General features: G+C 40.9%; 1 protein-coding gene across 7 annotated transcripts in view; it reads right to left on the bottom strand.

Moving 5' to 3' along the window:
• The window catches only part of LOC148029391 (Mitochondrial substrate carrier family protein), a 41,597-nt gene extending 33,281 nt beyond the window's left edge, over positions 1 to 8,316 (bottom strand). For 2 of the 7 annotated variants that reach the window (XM_087688207.1, XM_087688208.1), the window contains exon 1: positions 8,194 to 8,284. Coding sequence is in view for 4 of the 7 variants with exons in the window: in XM_087688206.1 (XP_087544332.1) it covers positions 7,604 to 7,691; positions 8,194 to 8,262 (157 nt within the window). In the remaining 3 variants the exon portion in view is untranslated. Of the gene's footprint in view, positions 1 to 7,562; positions 7,748 to 8,062; positions 8,082 to 8,193 lie in introns of those variants that run through there. The other 5 variants (XM_087688203.1, XM_087688206.1, XM_087688205.1 and 2 more) reach the window with 5 other exon arrangements.
• Positions 8,317 to 14,813: the final 6,497 nt, after the last annotated feature.

Here is a 14,813-nt window from a genome sequence, read left to right as displayed (position 1 = left end):
GTTATGCTCTATTTCCCATGACGCATGGAATGGTTCTAAAGTTGATAATACCCTACGCCTTAGAGGCTACATCAATGAAAGAACCGCTCATATTCTTATTGACACCCGGAGTACTCATAGCTTCATAAACACAAAGTCTCTTGATGGGCTGAAATTGAGCATTCAAGAAATGCCTTCCTCTTCAAGTGGCAAAACGGAGCTTATGAGAGCAATAACCAGATTTGCTCTAATATTCCTATCACTTTATCTTCATCATTTGTCACTTCAGTGAGCCTTATTGCTTTGGAAATGGGCCCCATTGATGTGATACTTGGCTGTAATTGGCTGAAGAGTATTAGTAGATTTACCATGGATTTGGAAAGGCTGCAAATGGAATTCCAATGGCATGGACAGCAAGTTATTCTTCAAGGGATTGAGAAGAAGAAGTTCGAGGTGATCAGTCCCAAGAAGATTAAGAGGAAAATCAATGCTAAGGCATATATGTTCACTCTTCTCTTATCTAAGATTGATGAGGATCAGTCCTCTTCAAATCAACCCTCTACACTTCCCAAGGACATGGATCATTGCCTTTCCAAATTGTTGAAAGATTATGATGATCTATTTCAGCCTCCCTCTTCTCTTCCTCCCAAACGTGAAGTGGATCATCCCATTGACTTGCTTCCAAATACCAAGCCTATCAATAAGCCTCCGTAACATCTCTCAAAGGTGAAGAGAGAAGAAGTTGAGAGCTAAGTAAAAGAATTACTTGAGATGGGTCTCATACAACCAAGTCAATCTCCATTTGCTTCTCCTGTTCTTTTGGTAAAGGATGGATCATTCCGTATGTGTATAGATTATCATGAATTGAATAAGGCCACAAGAATAGGTATCCAATACCAAGAATCGATGATCTCTTGGATGAGTTGAAAGATGCCGAGGTCTTTTCAAAAATCGATCTACAATCGGGATACTATCAAATACGTATGGAGGAGAAAGATGAATATAAAACAGCTTTTAGGACTAAAAGGGGATTATATCATAAGGTTATACCCTTTGGTCTTTCAAACGCTCCAGCCACATTTCAAGCATTGATGAATAAAATACTTCAATCACTCTTATTTAAGACAGTTCTGGTCTTCTTTGATGATATATTGATATATAGTAAGAGCAAAGAAGAGCATTTACAGCATGTTAAAGAGGTGTTTGACATCTTGAGGAAGCACAAATTGTTTGCCAAAGCATCTAAATGCACATTTATGAACAAAGAAGTAGAGTATTTGGGGCATATTGTTGGGAAAAATGGTATTAAGGTTGATCCGAAGAAGGTCCAATGTGTTAAGGATTAGCCTACACTGACAAATACCACATCATTGAGGGGTTTTCTTGGCTTGTCTTCTTTCTACCGAAGGTTCATAAAGAATTATGCGCATGTGGCTGCCCCATTGACCGACAGGTTAAAGAAAGAAGCTTTCTTTTGGGATGAAATAGCCGACACAAGTTTCAATGAGCTTAAGCAACTCCTCATTTCAGCACCTATATTGGTTTGCCCCGACTTCTCTAAGGTCTTTACTATCTATGTGGATGCTAGTAGAAGAGGATTGGGGGCTGTTTTAGCCCAAGAACATGGTATCATAGCCTATGAGAGTAGAAAATTTGATGAAAAAGAAAAGCAAATGCATGTATATGAGCAAGAGATATTGGTTATATTACATGCAATGAAAAAGCTGCATCATTATATTTATAGGAGCCACTTTAAGTGAAAAGTGATCATAGGGTGTTGAAGTTCTTTCTTTCTCAGCCCAACTTGTCTCCTAAACAAAGAAGATGGTCGGCAAGCCTTCAATCTTATGGATTTGAGATTGCATATATGGCTGAAAAAGATAATATAGTGGCAAATGCATTCTCTAGAATGTGGGCTTGTAATGTATCTACCATCTCTACTATATACAAGGATTGGATAAATGACATACAAGAAGAATATTTTATAGAGGAGCATGCTGCTACAATTATGCAAAAATTACAACAAGGGAAAAATAAAGACCATCCAAATTTCAAATGGCATAATGGTCTCTTATGGTATAAAGGGAAGGTCTACTTGATCCCTTAAAGTAATTTCAAGCTGAAAGTCCTTCAAGAAATACATTTTTCGCCCTTAGCTGGTCATCTTGGCCTCTTCAAGACCTTTGACAAAGTACATAAAAGTTTCTATTGGAAGGGATTATGGCGGAATGTGAAGGAGTATGTTTCCCATTGTTTAGAATGGCAACAAAATAAAAATTCTTCTTTATTACCAACCAGCCTTCTTCAACCCTTGCCAATTCCACAAGGAAAGTGGACCGATATCTCTATGGATTTCATTACGAGCCTCCCTACCACAAGGTATGCTTGTAATAGTATCTTTGTTGTTGTGGACGGACTAACCAAATCAGTCCATTTTCTTCCTACAAAGACGCAGTTTTCAGCCAAGCAAGTAGCCAATCAATTCATGGAAGGGGTATTCAAGTTACACTAAATGCCTTTGAGGATTGTGTCAGATAGAGATACTAGATTAATGGGAAATTTTTGGAAGAGTTTGTTTACTTCCATGGGCACTACTCTTACTCCAAGTATTGCTTACCACCCTCAAACCAACGGCCAAACTGAGAGGGTTAACCGTTGGGCGGAAGTCTACTTGAGATATTTTTGTCATGACACTCAATCCTCTTGGGATAATTGGTTGCATCTTGCTGAATTTTGTTACAACAATACATATCATATGAGTATTAGGATGGCTCCATTTGAGGCACTCTATGGATACAAGGTTCAAAATCCTTCAACCATGTTTCATGAAGAGATTAATCCACAAGCAAAGGATGAGCTAGAGAGAATGGAGATGCTTATGAAGCAATGTAAAGAGAATAAAGGAAGGCACAAGATGTCATGAAATCCTATGCTGATGATAGGAAGGAGGCACATAGAATTTGATGTTGGAGATTGGGTCTTTTTTAAAGATCCCAAGTCTCATTATGCTACTCTCAAAGGAGGGCACAACAAGCTGGCGCTCAGATTTTATGGCCCATACTTGGTGTTAGAAAAGATTGGAGAGCTTGCATATCAGCTCCAATTACCTTCTACTACCCGCATACGTAATATTTTTCATGTATCACAATTGAAGAAATATGTTGGGCCAATTACACAAGTTATTGAAGAGCTTCCACCACTTCATAAAGAAGGACTTATTGTTTATGATCCTAAGAAAATCATTGGAAAGCGTAAGAAGGTTCTTAGGAACCGAACACTTATACTGAATTTATGATTAAATGGAAGGGTCAACCTATGGAAGAGTCCACTTGGCAACCCTCTTCATACTTGGATGCTTTTCCATGGCTCTTACAGGAAGAATTATGACAATCTATACAAGAACAGCTTGCTGTATAAAAATACTGTCCTGAATTAAATTGCCTTAATGATATCAAGAAGTGGTTTTGATGGTATGAACTGATGTTTTAGGTTGTGTACTTCATTTCTATACCTCAAACACTCAATTTGGACACTCCAGTCAAAAGTTATGGCAGTTTTATGAATTCAGCCTAGTTTGGACAGCAAGCAGTCATTTCACTATTTCAGATTCATTATGAGACTTCTTAATGGAAAGTGCTTCCACATTCTTCTCCATTTTCATCGACATGATTTGCTTCATTAATGACTTGTCTATCGCCCCATTATCTTAAGTTTTGAGGACAAAACCATCTTTGGGAAGGAATGGTTTGTAATGAAGCAAATTAGCCACATTAGTTCACTTTCCTTTACCAAAATAAACTATATTAATACCTTAGCCATGATGGTACTAGGGTTTACTATAAAAAGGCTTCTCTTGTTACCAGCCCCTAAATCAGCTCTAGATCAGGTCACCCTGCTGTCGTGATGGTGCAGCTGTCAAGATATGCAACGGTGCAGAGAGACAGTAGGGTTTGCAAGGAGAAACACAGAGTGTGTACAGCAAACACTGAGAGAGGAGAAACTCAAAAACACAAGAGAACACAATGATGATACACTGAATCATGCTACGAGAAGAAAAGCTGATACAATGGAGCCAAAGCTCAAAAGATGATTGCACTGTCCTATCTAACTCACGCAGCAGCAACAATGGGAAATTTGCACGGTGAAGGGAGTGAAACACAGTCCTCCAGGCAGTGAGCTATCAAAGTAATCATTGAAGGTGAAGAACAGATGTCGAGAGAGCAAACCACATTCCTCAGATGTCACGGGAGATTAGGAAGATGATCACCAGCTGTCAAGGGAGTGAAACGCAGTCCTCGGACACTAGGAAGAGGACCAAGTACAAAACGGAGTAGTAGAATGCCGCAATAGAACGCCACAATAAAATGTAGTAAGGGACAGTAGACTAGATGAACTGTAGAGCCTGATGCCACCTCGGGAGAGAAGCCACTAGCTCCATAACTCCATGCTAGAAGGAATTCAAAGGCCCCATCATCAAAGTCACGACTGAACCTCCAAGGCCCCAAACTAGGTGGTACTTGAAGATCCTACATATCAAGAGAAGAAATGACTGCTCAAAGACAACCATCCCCAAAGTGTAAATTATGGATGATAAACTTCATGATGAGGGTGCCCCCTCTAAGGGTGGAGATGCAGGGGCCCCCTCTGAAGCCAAAGAAGTAGGAGCCCCCTATGAGAGTACATCCCTCTTTGAACCCCCCTCAGTGAGAGAGAGGGAATCTACAAACTCATGGATCGTAGACTCTCGATCTTCAGATGACGAAGGAAGTGCCACCAGTCGTGCTAAAGAAGGTATCTGGGGTGTTGAAGATGTCAAAGAACTCCCAACGATGGCCTCTCGAACTTGAGTAGTCAAGGGTGGGGAAAGGTGAGGCTCATGTTGAGCCAAGGGTGGGCAACAATCGCTCTCTCAATGGAGTGCACTCTGGAGCTGAAATAATGGAAGGAGTCGAACAACCATTGTCTCTTGAAGGAGGGAACTACCGAGGGGATGGTACAACAAACATTCTCTTGATGAAGTGGGCTGCAGAACAACGAGTTGTCAAGTGGCATTGCTGAAACCGTAGATGTAGAAACAACCTCTGTAGCACATTGCATTAATCATGAGGAGGCCGTGGTGCCTGACAATCCTTTTGCTCAAGAGGACTTAGTGCACATTGGATGCATCTTATTGCCTTGAGCATAGAAATCTGAAAGCCAATGTAGAATAAACTATATGGCCCAAAGGGAGGGGTGGCACAATAAGTGCCTAGGGGGACACACACCCTAGCGGTGTATGAAGTAAAGGTTCATGTCGGCAAGCATCAGTGGGAGGTCTGGTGGTGATGCCGAAAGAGGAGCACCTAGTGGTCTATTCATCTGCCTATGGAGAAATCATAGCACCGGAGTGTCAAACTCTAACAAGGAGGGTGGAAGGAAGAGGAAGAGAAGGGTATCTCTATCTCTTAGTGATGCAACGGAAGGAAAAAATCAATAAATGATGCCAAACCCACAACCTATCTTTGCCTTCTCTGATGAACAAAGTCTTTAGCTCTCTGAGCTCCTACGCTCTAATACCATGTCAAAATAACATGTATGCTCTAATACCATATCAAGGTAACACGTATACTCTAATATCATATCAAGATATGTGACAATGCAAAGAGGAAGTAGGGTTAAAAGAGAGAAACACACAGTGTGTATGGCAAACACTGAGAGAGAAGAGAAACTTAGAAACACAAGAGAACACGATAATGATGTACTAAATCGTGCTATGACAAGAAAAGCTCATATAATAGAGTTGAAGCTCAAAAGATGGCTGCACTATCCTATCTGACTCAGGCAACAGCACTTGTAAGAAATCTACACAATGAAGGGAGTGAAATGCAATCCTCTGGGCAATGGGCTATCGAAGCAATCATTGAAGGTGGACACTTGTCGATAGAGCGAACCGCAATCCTCAAATGCCATCGGAGATGAGGAAGATAATCAGCAGAGCTGTCAAGGGAGCGAAGCGCAATCCTCGAATGCCAAGAGAAGAACCAAGTTGCAAAACGCAACAATAGGATGCCGCAGTAGAACACTGCAATAGAATGCCACAATAGAACACTGTACTGGAATGCAACAATAGAACGCTAAGTGGAGATGGTAGATGATAGCCGTGAACTGCAATGTCCTCCAATAAGGGTATGAGCTGCAATGGCAAGGAGAGAGAAGAGTGTCGGAGTGACAAAAGAAGAGGGGTGGAGATGACTAAAGAGATAAGGAATGAATGGAGATGTAGTCTATTTATAGGCCTCAGCTATCTAGGGTGGTGCAACACTATGTGGGTGCCCACTGAAAAAGTGACCAGAATGAGGACGCTAGCCCTTTTTGGGGAAGTCAGTGCGAAACCCTAACTTGAGTGTGAAAACTCAAAAAGTAGTTTCTCAAGAGCAACCACCATCTCTCTACTCACAACTAAGTTCTCCATCCTTAGATTGGCTCAAAATAACCTTACACAGTCTTACCTGCCCATGCAAACTGAGCCTCTAGACTTAATTTCTAGCCAATAATAATTCAATAAATTGACAAGTAAATGGTCCTTGCCAAAACTTTGACCATGCCCAATGCCAATTTTAAATTCCTAACCTCTTTGAACCTCAATGAGTTGAAACTTTTCACAAACCTTAATTAGAGACATTAAATGATTTAAATGCCTAATCCCCTTGACAACAAGAGGGATTATTCAATGTCCATGCCCAAGATCTATCACCAAGCACCCCACTGGATTTTGCATTCAACCAATCATTCCAAGATACATTTGTCCATGCCTTCCTCGCTGCATACCAAATACATGTGTGCCTTGCATACCAATGGAAGCAATACCATGACCAGCCATAACATGAAAAATTGATCCTCCACCAAAGTACCCCAAATGTGCATACCTTGCTATCCAAAAAACATAGCGTTTACATTTCCAAGATTCCCATGAATCCAATGTCCTTGTCCCAAACCAAGCATTGCATGCAATGCATCGGGGTGCATTTAGTTGTTGTACCACATTTACTTTTGATCCACATGCAATCCCAAAGCATTGAGAGATGCTTTCTCCTCTTTCCTTTTGCTGTCCTATCATTGGTGACTATGTAAACTCAACAAAATGTGGGTCTTTTGTCAGCTTTAACAAACTACCCTACCACTGTTGCAATCAATTGGACCTTCAATTGAGCGTCAAAATCTCCTTCTTGGTAAATTTTCAGCATCTTCATGCATTGCAATTCCAACTTCTCATATCAAAGAAACATATCTCTACCACTTCTCAAAAGAAGAAAAGCCTAAGTTTTGAAAGCAATGTAGCACAGCAAGGGTTGCATGATAAATATTTGATACATTCACACGTACTTCAATATCACAAATAGAACTGAAAACTAAGAACAGCAGAGACACACAAATACAACACCACAATGACAAATGCCAATAAAGAGACAATTGTCTCCTCCTTGATCTCTTAATTAATATGCTGGGCAGCTCTCTATTTAATATTCTAAAAAATGGAAACAAAAAGTTGTGATGAAATTCTAAAGGTATTCTGATATTAGAGCCTTTCACAATGTCTTATGGACCTGTGTTGCCCCTACTCATGGCCGATTTGCCACATATGGACCTGCTTGACTATTCAGGACTGCTGTTCCTGGTGCTTGCATGCTGTAGCAATCAGATTTGCTCCCGTCTGTCTGGAGCAGATTTTTGAGCTGTTCAGGAGAGTTGAGGCGGCCATGTCAGAAAACGTGCCCTCCTGACCTATGTCCTGTACGATCGACAAGAATTAACAGAGACTTTGGCTTTGAGTACCCATACTGTGACTTCAGAAGGAACATTGACACAGATTTTGGCCCCTCTGTGACTTTTAGTACTTATACTCTAACTTCAGAAAGCTTTTGGAGGCCTAAGTCCAAATTAAGTTGTGCAAGATCAGACCGAAAGGCTTCAGAGCCTCATACAGGGACTTTCAGAGGAGATAAGATGCTCAAAATCAACATAATCCGCTGATTTTTTTACTGTTGTACATTTCAATGCACTGGAAAATAATTGTGAGATCTCAAAAAAGATGTGTACTATCAACCTGTGCCACAAAGGGACGCTAGAAATTGGCAGGCAGGTTATGAAATCAGATCAGAAACAGGTTCAGAATTGTTAAGGCCGAGAGCAGATTCAATGTTGAATTGCAGAAACTACGAAGCGAGAGAGGCATACCTGCGAGCGAGGCCATTTGTTTTTGTTGGAAAGGCGAGGAGTCGAGGACCTCGTCCTTTCCCCGAACATGAGAAGAATGAACCGAAACTCTGTATCTTTTGAATTGTTCATGTTAAAAGTATTGTATAGAGCCGAATTCCTCTCGCTCTTTTGCCCTTTTTAGTGGGCCCAATGTTTTCTTCGTGTTGCTATTTTGGCTTGGGGCTCCGGCTTCGGAAGAAACCCAATGGAGCAATTCACACGAAGGGGTTTTTTGGGGCGCGGGGGAGGGGGAGGGGGAGGGGGAGGGGGTGGGGGTGGGGGTGGGGGTGGTCGTTGTCGTTGTCGTGATCGTGGTGTAAGAGTATGGCCTTTGTAGCTATATCATTGCGTTGGAGTCAAAAACACCTCCATAGGGAGTAGTAGTGACTGAGCTTTGTTTGGTTTTTACTCTATGTGTGATTCTCTATACTCAGTGGTGCCCTTACATGTACAGCACCCCGAGGGTGTAGTCATGAGATTTGGCTCAATGTTGTATCTTTTGATATCACGAATACAAAGGATTCTTTATTAATATATATCTTGTGTGCCTTTTCATTATGTCATTTTTGTACTTCATGACAGGTAATAACTTGAAGTCCCATGAAGGTCTGTAACACTTGGTGGTATCACAGCAACTCTAGCATGAAGCATACTAGCTCGAGAGGGGAGTAGGCTCACAGACACAAAGGAATCCTACCATAGCACATCGTGCAACGCGACACAATGACCTCGACACGACATGGCACAACGCCCCCTAGGCGTGTTACCTACTAAAAATTAGAAGAGAACTTGATGTGCCAACAAAGTTAAGAGAGAGTCGTGACGTGATAGGGATGCATGGCATACCATTTAAAAATGTCTTGGAGAGAGCTAAAGTTGTGGAAGGACACTTTCTTTAGAGAGGAAGACGTGATGTGTCATTGACTCAAACCAGATGTTGCACGGAATACGCGGGGGAGTTCGTGAAAGTCGCTTGCCGCAAGGACACTTTGCGAGATGAAAGCCCTCCTTCACGAGAATCGCTTGTCACAAGGATGCTATACAAGAAAATTAATAAGAAGTGGTAATGAAAAAATCTCTTATTAAATTTCAAGAAGCCTCTTTGAAAGAATACAAGAAGAAGCCTCTTCGAAGATACGAGAAGCCTCTCTCAAGATTCGAGAAGCCTCCAAGAGTAGAATCATATCAAAGCACCTAATCACATACAAGAAGAAAGAGTTGCGGCTCAAATTGATTGAGCAGACAAAGAAGACCATCAAAGTATTGGAGAAGTCCCATAAAGGAATAAATATGTTGCACAATCTCGAAGAGAAGCTTGAAGAGCTGGATGAAGATCTAGAGAAGATTGACTGCTAGTTGATTATGGTGCAAGAGAGAGCCAAGTTGTGGCAAGTAAAGATGGCCCAAGACTTCAATATGGAGCTACAAGAAGAAATCATGTTAAGGTGGAATTTGGAGACTATCTCTGGACTTGAAGAAGCTAAAGAGCGGGCCGAACCATATTGGAAGCTAATGAGAGCCAAAAGAGTCCAAAAGCTAAAGAATGGAGTGAAGCCAACTAAAGAAGAACCAAGGAGCCAAGAAGAGAAGAAACAGGTGAAAGAAGAAGAGGACTGTTGGTCGGATGAAGGTGAAGGAGAAGACAAGGGAGAGAATGAGCTCAACCCAGATCTTGGAGCACCTTGTCCCCAATAAGAAGGAGCCAACTGCTACTACCTCGACTACTATTCTAAAGACTACTACCTATAAGGCTACCCTGAAGACCGATACCTCTACAATGAATACACCCCTAAAGGAGATGGATACTACTACCTTGAAGATTTTCCTACTGATTACCACCTAGAAAAAGAATACCCCTACACCAACTACCCTTATCCCAAAGAATGCCAACCCGAAGGAGTTCAATAAGAAGAAGAAATGATAGAGTATTATGTGAAGGAAGAAGGATGCAGAATAGATGTGCATTCAAAGGTAGGAAATATTATGATGAAGTTAGGATACAAGAAAGAAGATGAAGCTAGTGGACATGTCAGAAGGATGAACCACTAGCTGAAAGAAGAACTAGTGCTAGAAGAAGAGAAGGGAAAGGATGAGCTCAATCCCAATCTTAAAGTACCTCCACCCATTGAGATTAAGGGCCGAGGCCAAGTTGGCCTCCTCTTGTGAGGCACAGGATGCCTATGATGAAGAGGATGATGATGAAGTAGATGAGGAGATAGACTTAGCAGGTGAGAATGGAAGGGCAAAAGCACCTTGGGAAGGGCATCCGCTACATGGAGCCAACACTTCTACCTTAGATGATGATATAGGCGAAGGAGAAGAAAGAAGTGAAGAGTTAGAAGAGAATAAAAAAGAAAAGGGAGAGAATGAGCTCAGCCCAAATCTTGGAACACCTCTATCCGAACAAGCCAAAGAAGAAGTGAAGGGCGAGGATGAGCTCAGCCTAGATCTTGGAACACCTCAACCCCAATAGCCCCAACCCCAACAACTAATGAAGCCCATAAAGTTCAATGATGTTAGGCTAGGAAGAGAGTTGAAGGAGGAAATCATGAAAATATGGGATGAGATAGAAGAAAATGATAGGAAAGAAGAAGAAAAAGACTTATTAGATGAAGTCATAGAGAAAATCAAGGAAAAGATGAAACAAAAAAAGAGATACAAGAACAAGTAGAGTTAGCTAAGAAGAAGCTAGAAGAGAAAGAGAAGTTAGAGCAAGATATGTGGAAGCAAATAGAAGAAAATAATAAGAAGAAAGTTATGAAAAAGATTGAGCAAGTAGAAAGAGGCAAAGGAACCAAGTTAGAAGAACAAGTATGGAGAGCTAGGAAGCCAAAGGAAGAAGATAGGCTAGAACAAGGAAAGGAAGAAAAGATAGATCAACGCATGAAGGCCAAAGAAGAAGAGATAGAAGATGACTTTGACTCGGGCAAGAATAAGAAGGAAGACAAGGAGCAAAAGATAGATCACCCTGCATATTGATCTCTTCAGTAATCATGAGAGAGATCAGCTCATCAAAATTTGAAAATGGCCTATGATCGTGTTCTTGCTATGTGATGTAATGAGACGTTGTTTGATTAACTCCTCAGCTGCTTTGGAAGCCTTAACAAATAAAAGTTCTGACTACTCCCAAGAGCAAGCGAGTGTTTGTACTTCCATTGCTATAGGTTCTTCCAAGAGGCCTAAGTCTAATTGATCGTAGCTTTTAGCCAATGTCATGAAAGTAGTGTGCAAGCATCAGAGGCAAGCAACCAAGTCGTCCCTAGTATTTTTAGCTAAGTTCATGACCAAGGTTAGAATTTATTATTGCTCATAAGAGGGTCTAAGCTGGACAAGGTGGTCGAGGTTTGACAACACTTCAAAGTTCAACAACTAATGTTTGCTGCTTGGTTTGCTCCTAAGGTTGTAGCTTGGCCTTATGCTCAATGGACTCGGTTATAGCTGCGGTTGACATGCCACTAGGTGCTTTTAAGATTTAACAAGCATCACTAGGACTAGATGTGGTTGGCTTGTTAGTAGCAAGTTGTGGTTTTGGAAAATAGATTGGTTTATGCCCTACTGAGCTAGGCTTTGGAGGTTCTATAGATGTTTGAAGGGTTTATGTTGGTTTTTGATGAGGATATGTTGTTCTAAAGGGTTTTGTGATTCTCTGTAAGGTCCGATTTTCTTCTGTTTTGTTTATGTTTTGTTAGTTGAGATGGTTGAATGGATGTTTTGAGAGATGATTGAGGTTGTATTAAAAGGTTTATGAAAGATTGATGTATACTCTAGGAAGAGCTGTCCTTGAATCCCATATGCACAGTGAGGAGAGTGAAACAACCCAACTTCTATAAAGCATTGTACTTAACTATCTTTTTCACAATGATGAATACAATATCATAAAGCTTTCATCTTTCAGTGTGTCATTGACATTATCAATCCAATACACAAGATTGTCTTTATGAGTCCAAGCTTCCATCTTGGAACCTAATTCACTTATGTAACTATGGTCTACATTGTCTATGCCAATAAGAATTTAGTCTTCATCTTCCAACCTACATAGCTCCTACCATGCTCTAGATCTGACACTCTTAACATGGTATCAAAGCTCAGCTGAGCTTAGTCAGCTCCTCTCTGCTTCTCCATCTCCCTTTCAACTCTGCCCAGCTTGGTATCAACTCTCACCTTCATTGGAGCTTTCATGGCTTCCATTGATAGTAGTACCCTGTCTACTTGTAGCACCTAGATCTTCCTCCACAAGCCAAATCTCATCAAGAATCCTTCTAAAGAAGTGTTTCTTGACTCAATAAGGATCTTTGTGTTACTTTACAGTAGACCATTGGGGTCTCTGCTATATAGCATTGCACAAATTATTACTTGTTGTCCCTGTGTATGCCTGTAGACTGTCATACCTACTGACCTTGGAGGAGGTAGTGTGAGCAAAGCAAGCCCTTTCAAGCTTTGCATCCTTCTGGAGACTTCTTTTGCAAGTCAAGCGCACCATGTCAACACCTCAAAGCTTGACATAAGTGACAATAGTGGCCGCCATTGACGTTTTTGTCTAGATCTTGCGTAGTTTGCGTTGAGCAAAAATTCGTGGATTACTCCGACCTGTAGGCGTTGCAATCTCTGCTATCACCATAGGACTTTGGTAGCCCCCCAAGTGGGCTAACCTCACCCAAGAGGGTTTCCCAAAATACTCTCTATGTTGACCACAATCTGAGAAACCCTAACTGTCATCTGTGGGCAACCATAGCCATTGACCTTCAAGGTCATAAACACTTCATTTTCCGCTTCAGTCCAACACACTGAAGCCTCAAACAGTTAGGTCTGATCGGTTTCCAGTAAGAGAAATTCTCAAGAAGAATATTTGGAACATCAAGATTCAACTATCAAGCTCAACATTGAGTCTTCAAGGCATAGTATCTCTTGATACTCCATTAGTGCTTCTTAGCACTTGGATCATAAGCTCACTCAAAAACAACTCATTTTTTATCCCATTTCAAATGCTTATTATAATGCCCTAATTGATCAAATCTCTTGTAAGTCTGAACCCCTTTGTAAAAGGATAGACACTACCCAAGTACGCTTGTGGTAAGACCTCCTTCAAAATGAGTAAACTTGAGCAAATATCTAAATTCAATGGTGAAGGCTTTCATGCCTAGAAGGAAAAGACCATGTACCACCTCATGAGGAAAGACCTCTGGGATCTCTTTGAAGATGATGAAGGTGATGCAGATGGCCGGAAAGAAGAGTCAGAAAGCGGGATCCTTGTAGTAGCTCCATAAAAAACCAAAGAATGGAAGAAGATGAATAACAAGGCACTAGGAATCATTTCCTAGGGACTAAGTGATGATGTGCTACATCATATCTCTAGCATCAGAGATGCTAGAATTGCTTGGGAGGAACTTGATAGGATCTTTGGTACCCAAGCAAAGAATTCAAAGATAAAATTACTCATGTAGTTTTATAAACTAGATATAAAAGATAGTGCCTCCCTCACCATACACATCAACAAGTTCAAGAGCCTAAAAACCTAGCTTGCAACTCTTAAGAAGAATATTGATGAAGATGAAGCAATAGGCGTACTACTAATAAGGATCCATATGAGAATCTTGTGTCCTTCCTAAGTAATGTTCAAGTCTCTCACTTAAAGATATTGAGCACTCACTACTTGATGGAGAAAGCAAAGTTAAAAGCAAGGATGCAAAGGAATACACCACCAACAATAGTCTCTTATATACCAAGGCCACCTATGGAGCAAGAGGCCGTGGTCGAGGACTCAACACCAACAACAACAAGGATCAAATTCTATGTCATTACTGTGGCAAGACTGGCCATATAGCCAGTGAATGTTTCCACAAGAAAAGAGCATAGCAGATGTAGAATGATCACCGCCAGAACCAATTCATGAATGAAGAAGAAGAAGAAGAAGATGCTTTCGCTACTATCAACAACTCTGACAAATTATTCTAAAGAAATTTCAGTGTATCTTTCATATGTTTTTTCCATAGTGGATCTCTATTTTTCCCTTAGTGGATTTGTTTTGAAAAAACCCTTGCCAAATATATAAAGTTTCAAGCTTTAACTTGACTACGCTACCTATGAGCTAGTCTCCCAGGCCATGTCATCGTGTAGGGGGCAAAAGTGAGCAAGTGTAGGAACTCATCATTTGAGGGGGGTGTTGAGAAATGACAAATGATGTATGCTCCAGGAAGCGCTATTATGAATCCCATCTGCATAGTGAGGAGAGTGGAATAAGCCAGCTTCTAAAAAGCATTGTACTTGACTATCACTTTCACAATGATGAATACAATATCACAATGCTTTCCTCTTTCAGTTAGTGTCATTATCATTATCAGTTCAATATACAAGATTGTCTTTATGAGTCCAAGCTTCCATCTTGGAACCTAACACTTGTGTAACAGTGGTCTACATTGTCTATGTCAATATGAATTTAGTCTTCATTTTCTAACCTCCATAGTTTCTACCATGCTCTAGATCCGACATTCTTAACAAAGGTCACATCCCATCATAGCCAACTTGGACCAAAGTAGGAACCAAGTGCACTTTAGTAATGAGGTCATTGGCTACACCTTTGAGCCTAGAGAGGCAAACCCTTA

This window comes from Lygodium microphyllum, chromosome 11 (assembly GCF_053477565.2).
Source record: "Lygodium microphyllum isolate KBCC chromosome 11, Lygodium_microphyllum_v1.1.10, whole genome shotgun sequence".
Lineage (NCBI taxonomy): Eukaryota > Viridiplantae > Streptophyta > Polypodiopsida > Schizaeales > Lygodiaceae > Lygodium > Lygodium microphyllum.
This window is presented reverse-complemented; position numbering and strand designations above follow the sequence as displayed.